This window comes from Acipenser ruthenus, chromosome 13 (genome assembly GCF_902713425.1).
Source record: "Acipenser ruthenus chromosome 13, fAciRut3.2 maternal haplotype, whole genome shotgun sequence".
Lineage (NCBI taxonomy): Eukaryota > Metazoa > Chordata > Actinopteri > Acipenseriformes > Acipenseridae > Acipenser > Acipenser ruthenus.
The window spans coordinates 25,938,383-25,960,586 of record NC_081201.1 but is presented as its reverse complement, the minus strand read 5'-3'; the positions used below and the strand labels follow the sequence as shown (position 1 = coordinate 25,960,586).

Sequence of the window (22,204 nt, the reverse complement as noted above, 5' to 3'; positions counted from 1 at the left end):
TTAAAAACTTAAGAAAATGAGATATTGCGATATAAGTGAGTTATCTATCTATCTATCTATCTATCTATCTATCTATCTATCTATCTATCTATCTATCTATCTATCTATATATATATATATATATATATATATATATATATATATATATATATATATATATATCCAACTCACTGTACTTGGTTTGTGCCTGAAAGATTTTGGACTCCTGCCTTAAAAACAGTGGGGGAGGTTAGTGTGAATGATATAAGCTGTGGGTCCCCGCACAACTATGGTTTGCTGTAACAGAGATGCTTCGCTAAACTTGAGGAGTTACATTGCTCAGTCGAAATAACATGGAGAGGTTTCTCTGGGCGGCGCTTTGCAGCTGCGGCAAAGTCTAGTGCGCAAGGAAACAGTAGAAAAAAAAAAGACTATAAAAAAACAATGACTGGAGGCAGAGCGTTTCAGTGAATGGGGAGAGGAATGAGCGTGATTAGTTTGTGTTTATAAGTCTAGTGTATGATATACGACTAACTCAGTGTGCGGCGCTCAGCAGACGCCATGGCTGCTCAGTGCGACTCTTTGACCGGATACTTGCAACAATCGGACCCGGGCTCGAACAGCGAGCGCAGCACAGACTCTCCAGTCCCCGTCTCTGAGGATGATTCAAGCGGGCCCCTTGCCCCACCAGACCCGGAATGGACCGAGGAGAGGTTTCGTGTGGATCGCAAGAAACTGGAAGTCATGTTACTAGGTAAATGAAAGGAAATGGCAAAGAGTCAAGATTGAATCTCGCTTGAAAGTTGGTTACTTTTTTGTGTAAAAGTTTAAATACAGCCAAGACTGTTGATATGAACCCGTAACCCCTATACATGTTTAGTAAGACAAATATGTAAAGGAGACAACATAGTTTAACTTTTAGAGTTCTACAAAGTACAATGAACCCAGAAGGATGTAATGTTTGGAAATTACGAGTTTTGCTAATGTACTTTCTGAGTCAGGACTTTAGATATAAAGGTCAATGTGAATTGAGAATTAGTACTTGCTGCACTACAAACTTTTACAACGTAACGAAGATATTAACTACATACAGTAAATTACTTTAATAAAGTAGCTTGAAACAACCAATATATTTGACACAATGTTTGTCGAGAATGTTGCACTGATGTTTCCAAGATGTTGTGTTAAACACATCCTTAGTTTAAAAACAACATAATTGACCAATAACTTTTAACTGTGAAGAACACTACCATAATTGCTTTCTGTTGGAAAATGACTTTGTATTAGCAAATTCATTTTATTCACAGTAACATAAACTCAAGGTTGAGTTACATTCCTGCAATCTGAACAATCTAGTTAATTGGTAAACCAGTACTAGTACTAGAACTAGTACTGTACTAGTTTACCAATTAAGAACAATCAGTTGTATCCAATATTTCTGGTTAAAAATTGCCAATTTAGCAGAGGGGTTCAGAAAGTAGTCAAACTTCTAACCACAAAGTTTAATCCTTTTCATGCACTATTCAAAAATGTTATACTGTATATTTATGATTTTATAATCAATGTTCATGATTTTATTTATTTATTTATGTAATTATTTATTTTTGCTTTGCTTTTTCTAGGATGGCATTGTGCAAGTTTCATCAGTACAAACTGAAATTTTAGTCACAAATAAGTTTCATTTAGTAACATGTTAAAAGGCAAGTAAATAAAGAAGAAAAAGTCAGTTTAATTTAAACGTTGTTTCCAACCTTATTCACATTTAAATTGATATCCTTAGGTTGTTGCACTGTGGTGTTGTGAATTTATTTTAAAGTGAAAGGTATTAATTATACCAGACCCCATTCACACTTGCGATTTAAGACGGCCTTTTCTCATATGTGAACGCTCCAAAAAAGAAAAGGCAGCCCAGGTTTAGGCCGCCGTTTCGATGTGGCCCAGGGCCTGCAATCCAGGACCAGGGTCAGCCTTTATATATGTATGACCGCAAAGCAGACTAGGGCCGGCCTTTTTGTATCGCATGACCAATGAGGTTGCATAGCTCAGTAGACACTCCCATACTCCCACGTGCGAAAGGTAAATAGAAAGCTGAATGCTCTGCAAGCCAAGACGGCAGAGGATCAGTATTGAATGGTAATTATTTCTACATCATACAACTTTAATTATAAAAATTAAATAATAAAATAAAATCTATCAGGTTAACATTCAGGTTGTTTATTTCGCACAATATACGAGCTGCAGTGCATTCATAATTATTCTTAACTGCAGGAATGTGGATATCAATAATGCTGGTGACTTTGTTATATTCAGCCACCATTGTTTATTTGCATGCAACAATATTCATAGCTACATTCATAGTGTCTTTACATTAAAATGCCAGTCATTTCTTTAGCTGCTTGCTTTTACACACACAAGAAATACTGTTCATCCAGAAATAAAGATCGTTGATGCACCATGTGAGGGTGAGACCCTCACTGTAATATTTCAATGCCTGTTATTCTGATTATTATAGTTAATGTTATTCTGCTGGCGATAGACCAGTGGTTTATGTATCGTGCATGTTGTTGAGCAAAGTGTCTTTACTGGTAATGTTTAGGGACTAGAGAATAACGAGTCAACAATATAATAGTTTAATGATCATGTTTGTAAACAAAGACAGTATTCATGCAGGTTAAACAGATCTGTATAAATGAGAAGAACATGTGTAATGTATTTAGTGCTGTGTCTTTCCTTAGGAGGGAGCAGTCATATTAGTATTAGGTGGTCAGTTGTGAGCTTATCTTGTGAATGCCAGTCAATGATAGTCATTTGCAGCCTATAAAGTATCCTTTACGAAACTAAATATTTATACCTGTCAACACTAGCAAGTTGCTGTTTCCTGCGTCCTAAATACCTTTGTGTTCTTGAGAGAATAATGAGATTGTGGGTGGGTGGTAAGCTCGGACCGTCACCCCGTTATGCACCATAACATTAAGTCAAAATAGTCAGTAATATTTTTTTTTTAATATATAAAATTGCTACTTTGCTGCATTGAAAAATATACATCTGCTACAAATCAAGGATTACTGTATATCCCGGTAGCTCTTGCATTCTGAGTGCAGGCTGTTGTTCCATAAAAAAATTAACAAAAAAAAAAAAAAAAAAAAGCAATTCGCCACATTTTAGGCCTGCTTTTTGATCACATATGTGAACACGCAAAGGCACCTTAAACCGTAAATGTGAACAGGGTTGCAGACCAAAATCTGAGGCTGCCCCTGAGACCGCCCTGGGCCAGCACAGTAGTGTGAATGGGGTCATATTCACATTACTTTAATACATTAATGAATACCCGTTAAACACGTGGTTGTCACTTATTTCATTCACATCATGTTTTCAGTACATGATGATTGTGCATTATTAGGTAGGCTCAAAAAGGTAATGTATGTAGGCAATGTGATCTTTCTGATTTTAACCCCCATAAATACCTGAAAGGTTAAAGTGTAGTTTGTCTGTGCATTTCTCATGTGCAGTGGAGTGTAATATTGCTAATCTACATAATTTACATATTTATTGTTGGCTTCAATATAACTGAGCTTTAAAAACAAATCAGCAAAGTCAAATTTTTCGGGAATTGAATATCCTCAGTCACTGCTATGTCTGAAATACAGAGCTGACATAAGCCCCTTTCAAACTGGCATGCTCCACCCATTTCGGACTCTACTGGGGTCATGACCCGGTGTCGTGTGTTGGCTATGCGATTTCACACTGCTTTTTGAAGAAGCCGAGTCGACCTGGAGGAGACAGAAGCAAGTAAGCAGTGTGCATACGCAATGCCCCGGAAGCAGTAACATTCACATGACCACCATTTCATCTGTTCAGGCTTTCAAGATGGTATGCTTGTTACGGACGCTTCCATCCAGGCTTCTCTGGATTGAATCGTCAGCCCAAATGTTTATAAGAGCAAATGTTTTTTCATGGCGCCACACCGTCCCTGCAGCAATCTGGCTCATGGTGTGTTCCAGTCAACAAATCTGGCTAACCAGAAATAGCTCACAGGTTCCTTGCGTAAGTGAAACCTTCACGCAGGTGTGGCTGTTCGTTACTTCTGCTTACAAACACCCATCATGCATTTTCTCTCACTTGACCCAGGTCAAAGCATGTCAACCCACATCCTGAGATTTGTTACTGCTAACCTGGTTTGAGCTAGGGTCGACCTGGGTATGTGGTTTCACACTATGCAGGATTGTGACTGGTATTCAGAACCTAGGTCTGAGCGCAAAAGGGGCTATAGTTACTTTGGGTTATAATGACACAATAATAAAAAGCCCATAGGGGGTGCAGTTGAAGCCCATATAATTTGGTTAACTAAAGCCCCTTTCACACTGGAATGCTCCACCCGGGTCAGAACCCGGTGTTATGCGGGTTGGGTACACTATTCCACACTGCGTTTGATATAGCAGGGTTGACCTGGGTGACAGACGCAAGTGCACAATGCGTGTATCAGTGGCCCGGAAGCAGCTTGTTACTGACGCTTCCATCCAAGATTCTCTAGAATGAAACGTCGGCCCAAATGTTGATTAGAGCAAATGTTTCTACATCCCTGCTGCAGTCTGGCCCATGGTGTCTCCAACAAAAATATGGCTAAACAGAAATGTTCCTTGCGGAAGTGAAACCTTCACACAGGCATGGCTGTTTGCTATTGCGTCGGCTCACAAGCGGCCGTCATTGTCTTGCATTATATTGTGTTTAGGAAATGAGAAACGTTTAAATGGTATCCTTTGTTTTGTTAATCACTAACTATTCTGTTATAATGGGAAACCTTCAGGTAAATCCTGTTCAGACTACCTCCAATTATGTGTGATTATTTTGAAAAAACAACTGTGAATGAAGTAAAAAGAAATTATGCGGTTTCAACGCATGTAAATTGTGCATTATTTAGGTAGTCTTAACCCTTTTACATTGGCCTGGCTTAGACCATTGAATAACACCAGGAGACCTGTAACTATATGGTCACAATATTATTAGAGGGTCACCAGCTGTTAGTGATAATTAGTAATTTTGAAGGGTGCTAAAAAAGGGTTAATCTTGACTTTTGTAAACCATCTGCTAGTTCCCCAGACCCTGATTAGCACTTATCTTGGACTATCTAATCTTACCTTAGCTATGGTGAATCCATCTGCTTATGTTTCTGGTGAAACAAATTAAATATATTTGTCTGATGTGTAGGATTGCATACCACAGTTTCAATCATTACCATCAGGCAATGATTCACTGCAGATAAGGATTATGCAGCAACTGGTGCCTGTGTGACATGGTCCTGTTGCTTTGTTTTAAAACAAGTACATCTATTCTATTTTTGACGATAATGGACTGGATGATACCAGTCTGTCTTTCTCTATTATTATTATTATTATTATTATTATTATTATTATTATTATTTATTTCTTAGCTGACGCCCTTATCCAGTGTGACTTACAATTGTTACAAGATATCACATTATTTTTACATACAATTACCCATTTATACAGTTGGGTTTTTACTGGAGCAATCTAGGTAAAGTACCTTGCTCAAGGGTATAGCAGCAGTGTCCCCACCGGGATTTGAACCCACGACCCTCCGGTCAAGAGTCCAGAGCCCTAACCACTACTCCACACTACTGTCTCTATGCATGTGAATGGTATTGTTTTTCCATGAATCAGAATTTCAGACACCAAAGTGGAGCATCCAGTTTGACCATTTTTGTAGCTCATCAGAAATATGTTAATATTATTTTTAAATCGTAGTATGACGGCAACTTGCTTAAGCAAACACAGTTGTCAATCTGATTTATGTATCCATGTTTTTTTATTTTTTTATTAATTGTATTTCTCACAGCAGTTAATGGAAGCACCATCTTCTAACACAACATAGCAGAGTTTTTCTCAGAGACATGCAGTACTGTTGAATTGGTTGTCATTTTGGGAATTGTTTTGCTTACATATTTTACTTCATGAGATGGGGATGGGGATGGGGATGGGAAAGGGGCTTCTCCTTTGTTCTATTGAGCTTTTTGTGTTTCGTTATTCATACATTTGACATTTAAACTTTCCACTAATGAGTAGAACAGTCCAATCGCCTAGTATTGGATTCAAGGCCTAAAACCCTTAGGTCAAAGCTGAGACCTAGGCTGGGATCCTCAGACTTATTCAGAGGCCCTTTTAGATCATGGCCAGTGTCAATGTATAGGCTGAGATTGATTACTTATATAGGACAAAGTCAGTCACACATAAAGTTCTGTTTACATTTTTTTTTTTCTTAAAAAAGAAAATAAACTAAGCTTGAGTGATGCATAAGAAATCACACTCTGATTTGAAAGAACAGTCTGGCCTTGAACTTCTTAGCTTAATTGCCCTGAAATGTCACAATGCCATTGACCTCTAGAAGCCCTTCATACCTGTACTTCTCAGGTAGGAAGGTGAAAAACTAAAATGTACTGACATTGGTTTTCACTTTTGTAACCTCAAGGGATGATTATTGCTTTTCCTTGTTTCCTGGCCTCCCCGATGCCTCATTGAATATGTTGCAACTGGTTTAAAATGCAACAGCCAGTCTACCTTTCAAATTTTCCTGCTTTTAAGGTCACTACATTGGCTTCCAGTGAAGCATTGTTTTGATTAAGACATTGCTGCCTACTTAAAAGGCTAACATGCTTTTGGTCCTGCCTATTTGCATATCAGGCCTGTACTTTAAGATCTGCCAAAAATCTGTTGGTAATGCCCGAAACTCGGCTTAAAAAGCTATGGTGCGCTAAAGCTCCTTTACTTAGGAACTCGCTCGCCACATTCTATTCCAATTTCTGAGTCAGTCAATATCTTTTAAATCTAAGCTTTTGTCGATTTGGCCTTTTGCAAGCAAGCAGTTTAGAGATCTTTTTAGTTATCCCAAGTGCCCTGGGATGCTTGTACACGAAGGACTCTGTCAAAATTAAATAGGTGTGGTATTGATGTAAGCTGTAAGCATTTTTCATTTTCAGTTTTGACAAGTTCATTTTGAGTTGTTGCCACGCAAGTGAAACAATTAATGGGCCATGTTAGTCCAGCTTTAACTCGGGTAAGTAATCATGAAACTGTTCTAGACTTGGTGTCTTCTTTAAGCATTATGAATATAACCCAATGCACATCAAGGTGAAGCAGCAATGCTGTCAGTTGTTCAAGGGCAAGTCTGCAAGGTGTTTTAAGTTATTCTGGAGGAATATTTGACCATTCCTCAGTGATTTTACCTCCAGTATTCCTGCAGGGAAGTTGGGTCTGGGAATCTGCAGCTAAAGCCTGTTCTCCAGGATGTTTTGGATATAGCAGCACCTGTAAGCTGCTTTAAACTATGAGAGTAAATGTTCAAGTTCTTTGTTGTGGAGAAGCATCATTACTGGACAGTTTCCAGAAGGCATGTTTGTTTAAAGGCTACAAAGCTTGTCGTAAATTAACTAGCCAACAGCACCTTTAAAATGCCTAATTTGTTCTCCCGCTTAAATAGTTACAAAACCTGTCACTATTACATTTAGTTGATGCCTTTATCCTCTGCCAAACATGTCATATTATGTGAGGCGATACTGTCTGCTGGGCTTATGTCCATCTACTTAGTGTATTCACATCCATTGCAGCATCTGGTACACTGTGTGTGTTTGCATTAAACTATGCACACAACTTGTCAAACTAAAAGGAACACTTGACTGCATTGTGTTAACTAAGCTGTTTTGGCAAATGCCTGCCATTCTGTCATGTGGGTTATTTTGAGGGCAAATAAATCAGATATGCAATGTTAAGTGATTATTACTAATATAGCTTTTATGATCAGTATTTGCAGTGCGGTTGTTTAAGCAAAATGGACAGTAGCACAACTTGTTCTATATCATCTAAAGCCTATAACTTCAGTTGTATTACAAACTTTGTTTAGCATAGTCTATAACTGTAAATGGGCTTTTGTCGAAATTTTATTCATTCAAAAACCTTTAACAAACTAATGTGTTGAAACCTATGTGAATGGGGCCCACAATGTCACTTTTAAAAGAAGACTATTTGAATGGCAGACTACAAGTATAGTTTTTAAAGAAAAGGAATGGGGTTGAAGCCTTCGGTTGGCTATTTAGTTAAAATATCAATATACTGTTTTAAACATAATATAAAGCAATGTCCTCATACTTGTTGGGTTGTTATTGTGGTCAAAAGGTTTGGGAGGTTACGGTAGGTTTACTGCATACTGTTTGTTTTTTGACGAGTGTACCTTCAAATAAAGGAGAAAAATTTAATAATAAGGTTATCGGGACGTGGCTACTGCCAAAGTATGTCCCATAGTCTGACTCTCTCTCCTATAGTCTGGCTGGCTGCTTGAAGTGGGTTTTCTCTGCTGGGGGTAGGTTAATCTTTAACAGTCCAACATTCTCATTATAAAAACTTCTTAACACACTGGAGCTTGAGCTTGGCATTTCTCTGGGCATATATTTTGTTTAGCAGTTGTAAAATGTGAAATATCATCAAATACAAGTGGCAACAAATTATAACAAAAGCATTTGGCAGTTTTAGAAAAAAAAAATCTGTCCATTCCCCTAGTGCTGTTATAAAAAAAAAAGTCCTATATATTGGTACCCAAAAAACAAGCAGGAACACCTTGAGAATATTGACCAGTAAGCTGTGATTGGGGTTATGTACCTCCAATTACCTCAGAAAAGGCAGTTTACATGCATGAAGATCTTTCTGAAATGGTACCTGTTTGTGACGAGTCTAATTGCTTGCTCAAGGGAGAAAAAAAAAAGATTATTGCAACCTGTTAAATGTGTCAAACAGCACCGATACAGGAAGGCTCTTCAACATTTTAGTTTCGTTTGATTTATGACCTGTCTTTTCGTATAGAAGCAAATGAAACAGGTCTCTGTATCTGTCTGCTAAAAACACTTGCATTATACTGGTCAGCATGGTGCATTGTTAGGGTCTTGGGCAAGGCCCTGGCAGACTGCTAGTTCAGTAGCTGTGGCATTTGTCTTTTCAAGGTCCTTTGAGTCTTCTAACCACATGTTTTAATGCAATGCCAGTGTTCCTGTCAGGCCCTGAAAAATATCCTCTTAATCATTCTCTAGAGAATGTTTGTCTTTTATCTGCTCCACTCGTTGAGTCTCGGTGGCCCTTAAGCAAAGAAAAAAGAACTTTTTATTACTCGACAGATTCCATGAAAAATTGAACTGGTTATTTATTACCACTATAGATAGCTACAGGAACCTTAAGTGACTGAAAGCGAGATTGCTTTTGAAAAATGAACGTTTTGCTAATGGAAAATGGTTATAAGCTGGTCACTTGGTTATACACTATGCCAATGTATTTCAACTATATAATTTTACTAGTTGTATGATTACCTTACACATTTCTTTATCTGGTAAGGGTATTAAATAAATTACTTTGATAGAAAAACAGGATGTACGCCTACTTATAATGAAAGTTTAAGTTCTTTAGATTTTAGTCATTTTAATGTACTGTGTTTTCGTACATAAAATGTAACTTAAAAGTTAGAAGTGTACATTTTTAGTAAATGTTTTTAGGAACAGAAATTAACTGGAATTATCATACCAGTTTCAGTGGGTTGATGTGCACAGTTTTATAAGTTCATGTGTAGGGTGTCACTGAAAATTGTAAAGCAAAGCTGAATGGTTCTGGTTACTAAAAACTGTTAAATGGTGTATCTATAGAAGAGGTAACAACACACACATGATTCAATGTACTACAATACTAAAAAGAAATGAATGACATACTCTGATTCGTAATACAATTCAGGGGGTGGGATGGAAACTTCTTAGATTTTACAGAGGAATTCACAAAACCCTGAGCTACAATTGAGTATCACTGTTCTAAACAGCTTGTAATGGGGCATGGGTGGTACTTTTATGACTGCAGTGAATATATATATATTTTTTTCAGAAAGGATTTTAAGCCAACCATCTCCACACATTCGTAGAAGGCACTGCAGCTATGAACAAGCGGAAGTGTTTTTTTTTTTTTTATGACTTTTTTAAAGATGTTTTCAATTACTTGCATGTCATCTGGCAAAGTAATTTGTATGGTGTTCATGCATTTCACATAGCCTTGTCAGGCAGCTATGTAGTTCTTGCATCAGATTGTTTTGAGTCCCATAGTTTATTTGTCTTGGTTTTTAGTAATACCTTTATATTTTACCTCTGAGTACCAGGTTTCAGGTGTGACTCAGCTTGGGGTTCCTGCATTGGTTTTGATTGGCTTATGAATTACTTTCCTTAGGCCTTTTACAGTTTCAATAGTATTTCAACCTCTCCTGGTTTTGGCTTAAACAGTGCTGCTGTGCACATTCCTCAAAGCTACATGTCATCTCAGCCTTTCCTGGAAAATACACTTCAACTATAAGCGATGATCCATGCTACCAATCTTCTTCTATGAATCTTAAATGTAGCTATTGAGTTTTGTCAAAAATAAGATGCTTATAATTGGCAGAGAAATTGTTCACAATTGTAAGCAGATCTAGAAACATCTGGCTTAACCCTGTCAGGACACTATGTTTTTATATTGTTCTGGATGGATAAAAGACCATTCTGTAGTGTTTACATGGTTTCTGTCATGTACATTTGTGAAAGGAAATCTACAGAAGAGCTTCCAGAATGGATCTTAAGTCACCACTTTTTAGAGTTTCCCTCATGAAACATCAATCATTTGTGAGACTGTTCCTTGCACAAAAAAAAGAAACATTCATTTGTGCAGTCTTGGATTTGGAAACACCTTCCAAAGGTACAGGTGTATGTACTGTTATTGGTCTGTCAAATCTGCTCTCTTATCTATCGTCACGGAAACAGACGTATTTCTTATTACTACATTTCATTGTATATCTGCTGCAGATGTCCTGGGAGGAATTCACTGATTAGGGGAAATTCATTTTCTGTATTCTACAGCTGGGTCACTGCAATTTATATCAAGTCTCCTAAATGCAATGTGCTTAGTTGAAAATTTGATTCACACATAATTTAAACAAAATGTGATCTCAACATCTGTCTTGCCATTGATGCCAGGATGAACTTGAACTAGTGTTTGTGTAGCGAGTGTATCTCTTGACGACACATTTTTCTTCATGTCCGTTGAGCTAGCATTGGATTTAGTTTCTGTTTCAATTAATGTGATCTGCTGTTGCTGTGTTGCAAAGGCCTCCACTTTCAAATGGTTGTCATGCTGACTGCATCAGTAACTCCGCTCTCAAATTGTTAATAGTGCAATAATCCAAAATTAAGACTGTAATTAATAAGGTCTTAGTTGGGATTCTTTCTAATGTGTGTTGAGACATATTTCGTTATTCAGTTCACTTCAATCTGCCCTCTAAATAATGAGACCATTCTGCAAGTAATCACACATTTTGTATATAATGCTTATTAGATTGCATTAGTCCTATTTGGTGGAGTTTAGGGGGTGGTTCTTAGTCATTTATTCTCAGAGAGACCTTGTGTTTTGCCCTGAATAAATGGCACATTTTCACTTCACTTTATGGGAGAGGCCTCAAAATATAAGAGGTGCTTTAATAGATTTAAAAAAAAAAAAAAACCTTACAGTAATGCAACACCACTAATTCAGTCCTTAGCCAAATGTAAAAAGGGGACCCCATTGTTTTGAGTGTTCTTTCTGGCTTGGTGGTGCACATTCTAAACTGGGTAAACTACAGTAGGAACTTGGTTACTAAATGTCATAGGTGGAGAATAGATATTGGAAATGTAGTATGCACACTAGCCACATGATAAGAGTCACTTGGGGATACTTAGGGATAGCCTATGTAATTCATAGGCTATTTAATTCAGTTACTACATCCATTCCTGGCAGGGTGCTGTAAACAGTGTAGCCAGAGCATCATAACTACAAGGGTGTGGTGAAAGAAGTATGTAGGTTTTTGGGGAATAGGAGATAGATTAGATTAGATTAGATTAGATTAGATTAGATTCAGACCCACCCATTTTATAACAAGACTGGGATCCATCTGGACATTGAAGCTATTGCTGTCATAGTTTTGCTGTGTAGTTAGCAATAAAAATAAAATAATAAAAACAACTGTTTTCCCCTGTGTACTTGGGAGACACAATTTGTGTTGACCATCAGACTTTTTAGTTGTACATGAAGAGAAAGTATTTGACCCAAATGGAGGAATCCCATAAAGAATGTCGCTCCAGCTGGATGTTGAAGATGATTTTCCCACATGACCAAGTTTTCCACCACAGGCCAGGCTTGGTGTTCATTGCAATTTGGCAGTTTCACTTTGCTCAGCACAATTAGTTTCAGAGACATATGGATGTGATTTTTATCAAAAAAGTCTTCAAAATAAATTGCTTGTTTTTATGTTTTGGCTTGGACTTACTCGTATTTGACCATTGAAAAAAATAAATAAATAAATAAATATAATATTATATATGTATGTATATAATGTTACACATACATACAGTGCACCGTCGCTATAACACGGGTCTCGGGGGGGACACACATTATGTTAGCCGAAGAGCGTTATAAACGGGGGAGGGGGTGGGGTGCACCGCGAGACACATAACACACATCTAACTAAAATACAAAATAAAATAACTTCCTCTATAATGCACATATAGTGAAGCAAAAATGTAACTTTCTGTGAATTAACCATGCATAAAGCACCATGTAATCAACATTATATTTTTTACACAAAAAATAGGTAACAGCAAGTTAGCAGATTTTAAACTATAAATAGCCTGGCTAAACGGCAGTTGGGAGTTCAGTTCGAAGTGACAGACAAGCAACCCAAGTCTAGAAGGACAGCGGGTCAGGTGAGGGGAAGAGAGAATGGGCTCGCCCCAGGTTCAGCTGCCAGAGCGGGGCTGAAGTGAAGCTGAAGCGTCTCGTCTTCCGGAGAAAGCTGCAGCTCCTCTCGCAGCAAAAAACTAAAATACATTAGGAAAGATAACCACGTAATATGCCTGATATTTATTTAGTTATAAAACGAATGCTGAATAAGATGTCTGTGTTATAAAGTGCCAACGCAGCTTTTCTTCAGATACTGTATCAAAAGGGAGAGACAGAAACGGAAATTAGACTGAGAAGTTGTTAATAGTTTGAACAACACCGGTGTATGTATGTATGTATGTATGTATGTAGATATCATCATCTTTAGCCTTTTTCAATCCACTGCTGGATGAGCCTCCCCAGAAGTGTGCCAAATTTTTTGGAAATTTTTGGAGTTATATAAACCAAGAGGCATATGATAAGACATGGCTAACCTAAGAGAACATAGCATTGAAGTATCAAGCATTAAGCAATGCAAGGATTAGGGAGGATTTTAAAAAGGGTATTTGTACGGTGTTGGAAAAGAGCGATGTTTATATTTCGATAAGCATCTTTCTGTGACCTATTATGTTCTGTCCTTGTGTTCTTTTCAATAATTTCTGATGTACAATGCTTACAGACATTGTGGGCATCTCAATCTCAAAGCAGAGAATGAGCATCTGCTTGTTTTTGCTCAGAAAACGCAAGCAGTGAATTAGTAGAAGCATTGGGACCGTATTATACTGCCTGACAGTATTGTATATTGATCTCTACGGTGTATGCAATTGATCTCTACTGTACATGTTATGATAAGCTTTGTCATAAAAGGTTTTTTTTTTTTTTGGTGCTGTCTAATATGTGTTTTATAACCTTTTAATATTTTAGGATAAGAAACAAATGCATATTCATTGATGTTTTACAGACAGACGACTTGCTTCTTCCTTCTGTACCAGGTGTATAACTTCCTGATCAATACCAAAAGCTCATTTTGTGTGCAACTCTGGGTTGTTAAGTTTTGCTTGGAAATATTTATTCTGGAAGCAATTGCTGTTAGCAGTATTCCACTTGCAGTACCAGATAGACATTACAAATATAGACTGTTTAAAGCTGAGCGATATTAATGGTGTCTAGGTGAGATGTAAGATGTATGAAGGAGGCTGTGTGGTCCAGTGGTTAAAGAAAAGAGCTTGTAACCAGGAGGTCCCCGGTTCAAATCCCACCTCAGCCACTGACTCATTGTGTGACCCTGAGCAAGTCACTTAACCTCCTTGTGCTCTGTCTTTCGGGTGAGACGTAATTGTAAGTGACTCTGCAGCTGATGCATAGTTCACACACCCTAGTCTCTGTAAGTCGCCTTGGATAAAGGCGTCTGCTAAATAAACTAATAATAATAATGATGTGGAGGTCCACTGCTGTGGGTAGTCAGCACAGCAGTGATTCTACTTGATGAGTCAGCAAAGTGTTGTTCTGGAGGGTTGTGACCATTCCTCAACCATACTGTCTTACTGCTTTATGGGAAGGACTCCTCTTGAAATCAGCCATAGGCTGTTTTGGGTAACACTTCTAATCCAATTATGTGCTGCTGGTATGTTCTGTATAATGTTGAATAAAAGCTTTTGGAGGAAGTGAATGCAGTTTGGAATGTGCTTAGCGCTTGCAGTGTTCTGGAATGGGGCCTACGAAAACAGGACTCGGTTGGTTGAAGAGTTAAGCATAGCATGTCTATTGGGTTACTCAGTTAAAAGCACTCCTACAGTATACACCTTTCCATAACTAGTTACAGATATTCTTTTCAGCCATGTCTGCTTGAAGCTAACAAAACAGTTTTAGTTAACCCTGTTAAATAGTTGTAGCCCTTTTGATGAAGGCTGCAAATCCATAATATATCAGTTATTAGTCATTTAGCACCAATTTGAAATAACAATAAAAGCTACATAGAAAGGTAAAAACATCTGTCCATCCCGCAATTCTGTTCAGTTTTACTAGATCTGTTTACTACATTCTTCCATAGTTTACCCTTCTGTGCACTCCAGAAACCAGACCTTACTTAAGGCTTTGCTGTCTGTTTACATTCCCTAAATGTAGTTTCAGCTGCAGCCACACAAGCTTCATCCCTCCTTCACAATGCAGCTTTCCTGACACTTTGTCGTCTGGTATCTAAACTGGCATGCCCCCTACTACTACTTGCAGCAGCAGGAGCTCATGGATATCATGAACACATACAGGCTCTGCTGAAATCGCAAGGGGGAAACGAAACAAAAATATTAACAAATGTTGGATTGGATGTCAATCATACAGTATTTTCCCTATCTGCACAATTCTCCCATGGAGATTCCTTTTTAAAAGAAAGACATACAGGACTAGATCACAGGTCTTTATGATTCGTTATACATTTTATGTGAGCCTCTTGCTATACAATAGGTCCTTATTGGAGAAGTGTGCTTACAAGGGGAGTCGTAACATAAGATTGACATACAGCTTGCATCCTCTCCACATTGTTCTCCGCCCACTCAGTCTGGCTGTGTTGAACAGCACATCCCAAATAAAGAACACATTTAAGTGGCTCTGAAACATGGAGGCTACAGGATTTTTTCAATGAAGAACCCGAGTTTGCTCAAAACAAATACGTTTTGAGTGATTTATGACAGTATTTAGGTAAAAAATAAACATTGAAAAGTTCAAGCTCTAAATTAATTTTACATTAGCCTTTTACACTCCAGCTTGCATGCTGTAGCACTCCATCATTTCCTTGGCAGTGTAGCTGTATTGTTCTGGCCTAAGACACGTGGTCATTTCAGTTGATCTAAATACCATTTAAATGCTGCATTTTACTTATGTTAAGACAAAAGATCATAAAGATAAAATAACAATACAGTAAAGATACTTTCAGAAACGTAGTAGCGTTGTTTTCAACACTGGCAGTATTTATATCTGCTTCTGCTGTGAATAGACCTTACAGTGTAGTGACCATTCCCATGCACTAATGTAGAGTTTGGCTCTGTTCATCAGTGCAGTTTAGTAATCTGAGATGCACCATCAAATGCTATCCATCAGTGCAAACATGTGATAATACCCACTGTTTTAAATTTGAGCTTTGATTGTAAAAGGAGTTAACTACGAATTGACCAGTGCTTGGAAGTGTTTGATGGATTCACACACACGCATGAAGCTTCTCTTTATACTGTTTAGGGCACTTCTTTGCTTTGACAATCAAGCTCAGAAGATGTAATTGCATTGATGTCTTCAGTTTTTCTGTCTAAGAAAAATATTGAAGTTTGAACCCTCGTTCGATTTTTAAAGCACTTTTTTGTATAGATCTTAGCTGGACTAGCTAACCTCTGCACCTTTCCACTCAGCTGCAGTATGTTTATATATGCCTTTTCTTTTTATGTAAGTTCGATGTCATAAATCCCCCTCAAGATGATACAAACTTTCCCGCTCAGTCAGAGCAAGGAACTCCCATTCAGCACTTTGACATGCATTTTAAATTCCATTTAGTATTCTGCATACCGAGTAAAATATAAAATCCATATAAATTGAATGTTCTGAAGGTGATTGGCCATATTTAATATACAAGCATGCCTCATTTTCTAGGTGATAGATGCCAGTTATATGCAGAATACTTATAGTTCCCTTTGCAGTATGTACCTGTAGTATGTACCTGCAGTATGTACCTGCAGTATGTACCTGTGGTATACTGCTGAGATTCTTGCAAAAGTTTTAATTGTTTAATTAATTGCTGTTAAACGCATATTGTTAAGCATTGTTTGTTTTCAATACAATCTTAATCGCATAATATGTAAATATTATGTTTGATCAAGTAGTGTGGCTATTTTTTTATTTATGAAAACCAGTACAAAAGTTAAATGTAACCACAATATGCGAAATACATATTCCTCTTACTTTCTGAATGATTGGCTGAAATCTCTTGGAGGAACCAATTGGAAGGTTCCCATTGCACACAATGGTTATAATGTTTACCAGCTGTTACAAAGATTGTGTTCTTTCTTTCTTTCTGTTATTGGCTCCAAATGGCTACTTTTGTTATGACAAGAGCTGGAGTAGACTGGAACAATCTGGGGAACCAGTCTGTTGCTGTGTGATGTGTTTTCCATTGACCACTTTACAAAAATATAACTGAGTGGATTCTGAGTTTGTCAGTAATGAACTGTGAGATTCAAAAGTATTGCTTGCTCATGATTTTACAATGTGTGTGCTCCTGTGGACACATTTTAAAATCTCTCCCTTCTCTTGGGACTTACTGTAACTATGCTGTGTTCAAGGGCACACATTTGTGCAGCTTCTAAAGCTCTCTTCCTGCTGCAAAGACTTAGTGTAACTATTTCATTGGAATGCTGTGGTCATCGCCACCCCAGCACATTCAGTGGTTGATGGATTGGTACAAACCCTGAAACATGACACTACACCAGTAGTAATTGTGCATAATCTGTACATCAAATGATTTTTGTTTATATGATGATAGTGTAATCTATACTCTGAATACAAGTAATAAACCTACATAACTGTGAAAGAAGGAAAAAACTAATAAAAGCCCATATTTTACAATATTATATCTGTCACTGGTGGCCAAAACTTATGCACTGGCATAAACATCTAAAACAAATGAGTAATTTATAAGGTTTTGTTTCAATGATCTTATAAACCTGCTGTATAGGAGACTTCTTAACATTGGTTCTAGGTCTCACTTGTGCATCTAAATCATTTATAATGTAGTGTGATTGGGTGGCACCAGGCTGTGCAAACTTCTGTACTGACAATCTGAATCTAATGATGTGGGTAGAGGTTCATTTGTTGTGCTAACACCTCCACTTGTACCTAGATGAGGGTAGTAAAACAAAAATGGGGGAAAAAATTGATTTACTTCAGATGTTAGACTGGTAACATTTTACAGGAAATGGCTAAACAGTCCATATTTTGAACATGGGATTTTAAGGGAAAAACATTCCTTAACAAGTAAAACTTGTTTCTTATAACCGTAAGGTACACTCCACCTTTAAGTAGGGCTTGCTACTTAGTCAAAGTGGATTATTTCCACACAACTAGGAATTTGCTGAAATGAAGCAGCTGCATTATTTGGAGCTCTATAGTTAAATACTGTTTAATTGTGGTTCAGGTCACTCAGATGCATGAGATTAAATAGTGACGCTAGTACTGTTCTGTAGTAAAGACAGCGGGGAGTGATAGAAGGGGGGGGGGGGGGGGGCTCGACCAAATCCTGTGGCGCACATTGTGCATGTGTGTGCAACTATTCTGCAGCCCTGTATACAACTGTATGTACTGAGGCCCTGAATGCCTCACCTAGTCGTTATTGTGATCTCATTGGTTTGAATTCCAGTAGTGCAGAGTTGGGGATATTGGGACCTACAGTGTAAAATGCAATGACGTTTGTGCTCCCGCCAGGTAAGGGAGGAAAATCGGATGGGGATAGTTCATCTCAGGCATATGAATAGCCAGGCTGGGCCTCGCCTCCAAGGTTCAGCAAGACCCATCTGTGGCAAAGTGGTTTGCAGTGCACAGGTGTAGGGGCGATGCAGTGCTCATGGCAATGACAAACAACAAAGTACTGGTGAAATGGAGCTTTATTTGTAATTCCAATGCCACTTGACAACAGTAAAATAACGGAGGGCTGGCAATATACAACGATGTGTATTGCGCAGTTAAATAAACACAGGGTTCAGTCCCGAAATAATAGACACAGTATTTAAACACACACAGACCACAAACACGATCACAAGTCCAGAGTGAGTGCTGAAATACAATTTATTCAGTGAGTACGAGTGCAGTGAAGTCCGGGTTGGGTGCTGGCCTTAAGCAACAGCTCCCGTATGTGTTAGCCATCTATAAAAGACAAACAGTACAATTAAACAAAACTAAACAAAACTAACACTAAACACTCACGGTACATATACGGCCCTTCAGCGGTTCGTCCATAACCATAACAAAGGAACAGTTCACATTGTCACATCCCCTTTTGTACAGTCAGCCATGCGCGATCGCCACATCGCTTCCCATCTGGGGCGATGACTTGTTGTACTGTGACTCCACCCCTTTCTAGATGTCAGACTTCCACCTTTCCCTGGAATGAACTGCTAACCCATCCAGTCCGGGGCACACTGTTCCCTTTACACAGCGCCCTCACAGGTCGGGTGGGAGATTTGTAACTCTGTGTAAATCTGTGTCACACCATCTTAGTATAAACTTCCCTTTTTTCTCTATGAAACTCTGTTGCTGGATAGGTGCTGTGCGACACACTTTAGCAATTAAGTAATTCTAAAATCGTGCACACCAATCCTGATGAAGTCATCACTGGCAAAATGCACCATGAAGGGGCCTGATCATTGTCAATGTCTATTCTTCTATTCAGAATACCAGAAACCTAATGAAATTAGTGATGTCCATCAGTTGCACTGCATTTTGACTCCAGTGCTCTTATGTTTCTTGAAAGAGTAGCCCAATGTCATGCATTCAAACATATGTTACCACAGGCTTTGGGTATTATTTCCCAGAGTTGGTATTATTAATCCCGAGTGGAACTGTTACCACTATTAGGTGAAAACTGCAGCCAATGTTTTTATTCTGTTAATCTACCTATGATGTCAAAGGGCAATTGTGTTTTTAACTTTTGACTGCTGAGTGATGTGAGAGGGCAATAGTTATTTGACTATTGACCGCTAGAGGTGACTTGGATTTTGAAATGACAGTTTGAAAGCAACGGAATTTATGAATTCCATTAAATTCCACCCATTTTTGTATAGAAGCATTTCATTGAATTGATTGAAAAAAAAAAACATCAGTAAATCAATATCACTATTGATTGTGCTGAATTAGATAAATGTCTAATTTATTGGCTATATATTCATGTCATGACTGTTAGATTTGTAAAGCTTTGTGCATTTTGATAATAAAAAGTTTAAGAGCTATAGTATTCCTCAAGTTAACACATTTGCATGTCCATAACACAATCACCAGAAACAACAGTTGTCATGACTGATATGCAGATTTCAGCTTGAGTTGCCACTAAGAAGATGAGCTTCAGATTAATGGATCACTTATAGCCATTTCATGACATGTGAGTCAATTAGTATGACACTATATAAGTGTAAACCTTAGTCATGGCATTTTGGCCAATATCTTTATTATCTGCCAATGTGACGACTGCTTGCAAGTACATCTGAGTTAAATCATGTGGTAAAACTTGAGGCATGGTCCTGGTTCTTGACCAGTCCTATATAAAGAACAGCTCAGAGCCTCTCAGTGAAAGGGAGTAGAAGGAGTTTGGTGCTGTTGGGGGAGAGGTTTATTTAGTGCTTTTGATTATTTTGATTGCTTTATTGTGCATGACCTTTGACAGTTTTGAGAACTCTATTGCCTGCCCTGACACTGCTTTGGATGACTACCTGATTCTTGTGTATGAACTCTGGACTGACATAACCACTGATTATTGGACAGCCCCTTAAAAAAAAAAAATACAACATCAAAATAAAGGTACAGGTACAATGTCTAGGAAGACTTCAGTCCTTGATCACTTTGAGCCAAGTGCAAATGGTACAGTGGGAAACCATCGTTCTGCATATAAGCACTGCTGTATATCTGTCTCTAGTTCAACAAGAGCAACCTCCAACTTCAAAAGACACCTTCAAGTAAGTACATGATGTCATAATTCATGTCATGTTTTGTGACAAATTAATTTTACATTAATAAAGAATGTTTACTATATATAATACAGTCTTCTATTTTGCATTTTCAGAGAAAGCACCCTGAGGTCCCGAAGGAGCTTGAGGCCACCATCAGTGCTGTCCAATCTGAGGAGACCTCAGTGGGTAGCCTCATGCCTGACCCTCAAACCATGAAGTGGAAGGCCACCGACACTCACCAAGTTAAGCTGACTGACAGCATTGTTTGTTTCATAGCTAATGATCTTCTGCCCCTTCACCATGCCTAGTAGGAAACACATCAGCCAGACACTTATTCCTCAGCGCACTGCCAACATCCAAAGATCACCTGAGGAGTCAAATGCAGCAAGCCCAAGACATCTGCCTAACCATAGATCTGTGGTTGAGCAGGGACATGAGGTAATTTTTCGGGATCACAGGCCACTTCATTCAGGATTATGTATTACAAAGTGTCATGTTGGCCTGTCAGCGTTTTAAGGGCAAACACACTGCAGAAAACTTCAGAATGTATGAGGAGACAATGACATGTCACAACGTAACAAACAAGATGTCTGGCATAGTAACTGATAATGCTACCAACATGGTGAAGGCGTTCACCTTGTTCCCACCATCGGATGTCCAGGACAGTGACACAGATCAGGATGTGTCAACCGATGTTGTTGATTTGGTCGATGTAAGTGAGGAGCTGGATTACTTTCCACCTGAACGGAGCCCCAGCTTTGCACACGTTCTACAACTTGTTGTCCATGTTGCCCTGGAGCAGGCTGGCCCTATAAACGCATAGCAAAAGTTTCCAAACTCATATCATTTTGCCACAAATCCACCAAAGCCACAAGGTCCTAGAAGGACATTTCAAACTGCAGATTGCAAATGCCACTAGGTGGAATAGCCATTTGAAGATGATGAGGTCCATCCTGCGAGTCCCTGCAAAAGTTATGTCTGAGCTTCATGCCATGTGTAAGTTAACACCTTATGAACTGAAACATAGGGGAACTATGTGAAATACTATGTGAATTTGAAGAACTTATGATTATCCGGTGTAACCATGATAATGTTCATGTTTGAGTACAAATGCTGAATGAAAAAATAAGATTTGTAAGATAAACTGTTATGTTGATGCTGTATTTTGTATGGTAATGTGACGATTTGGACAGTATTATACATCTGTAGAGAACATTGTCTTTTTTCCTCATATTACTTGGATGTACACACGTACATTATAATGTATACAATAACCTGCACTACTAACACAACTTCAAAAACCAATATTTCTTTGTTATGAACAGTTGTAATAAAATAATAAAGATGTACACATCAAATGAATGTGACTTATTATGCTTAACTACACAATTCTAGTATTTCATGGACTGGAATTTGAATTGAATTGGAATTGATTAAATGTAGTTGGAATTGGAATTTGAATTGAGTATTAATGGGTGGAATTGGAATTGAAAAACGGAATTGACCCCAACGCTGATACATACATACATACATACATACATACATACAGTAATCGTCTCCAGCCCCGCACCACCCCTTGTTCGCTGTATTTTTTACATACCTCTTCATAGTCGTATATACTGATAAATCATCTCCTGATCACTCGTTTTATCACCAAACTCAATAATGCAAATGTCCGTGATATTCTTTGAGCGCTGGATGTGGAAGCAGCTATCTTGTTTGTTTATGGCCGTGTTATCTCTGTGGTGCTGGGGCTATGTGTATTGCTCAGATCTTTTT

At 38.1% G+C, this 22,204-nt stretch overlaps 1 protein-coding gene across 2 annotated transcripts in view; it reads left to right on the top strand.

Moving 5' to 3' along the window:
- The first annotated feature begins 255 nt into the window (after positions 1–255).
- LOC117418020 (protein bicaudal C homolog 1-like) overlaps positions 256–22,204 on the top strand; it is a 103,824-nt gene continuing 81,875 nt past the window's right edge. For both annotated transcript variants that reach the window (XM_034030528.3, XM_034030527.3), the window contains exon 1: positions 256–733. In XM_034030528.3, coding sequence (XP_033886419.1) covers positions 541–733 — 193 coding nt within the window. In that variant the 5' untranslated portion in view covers positions 256–540. The remainder of the gene's footprint in view (positions 734–22,204) is intronic.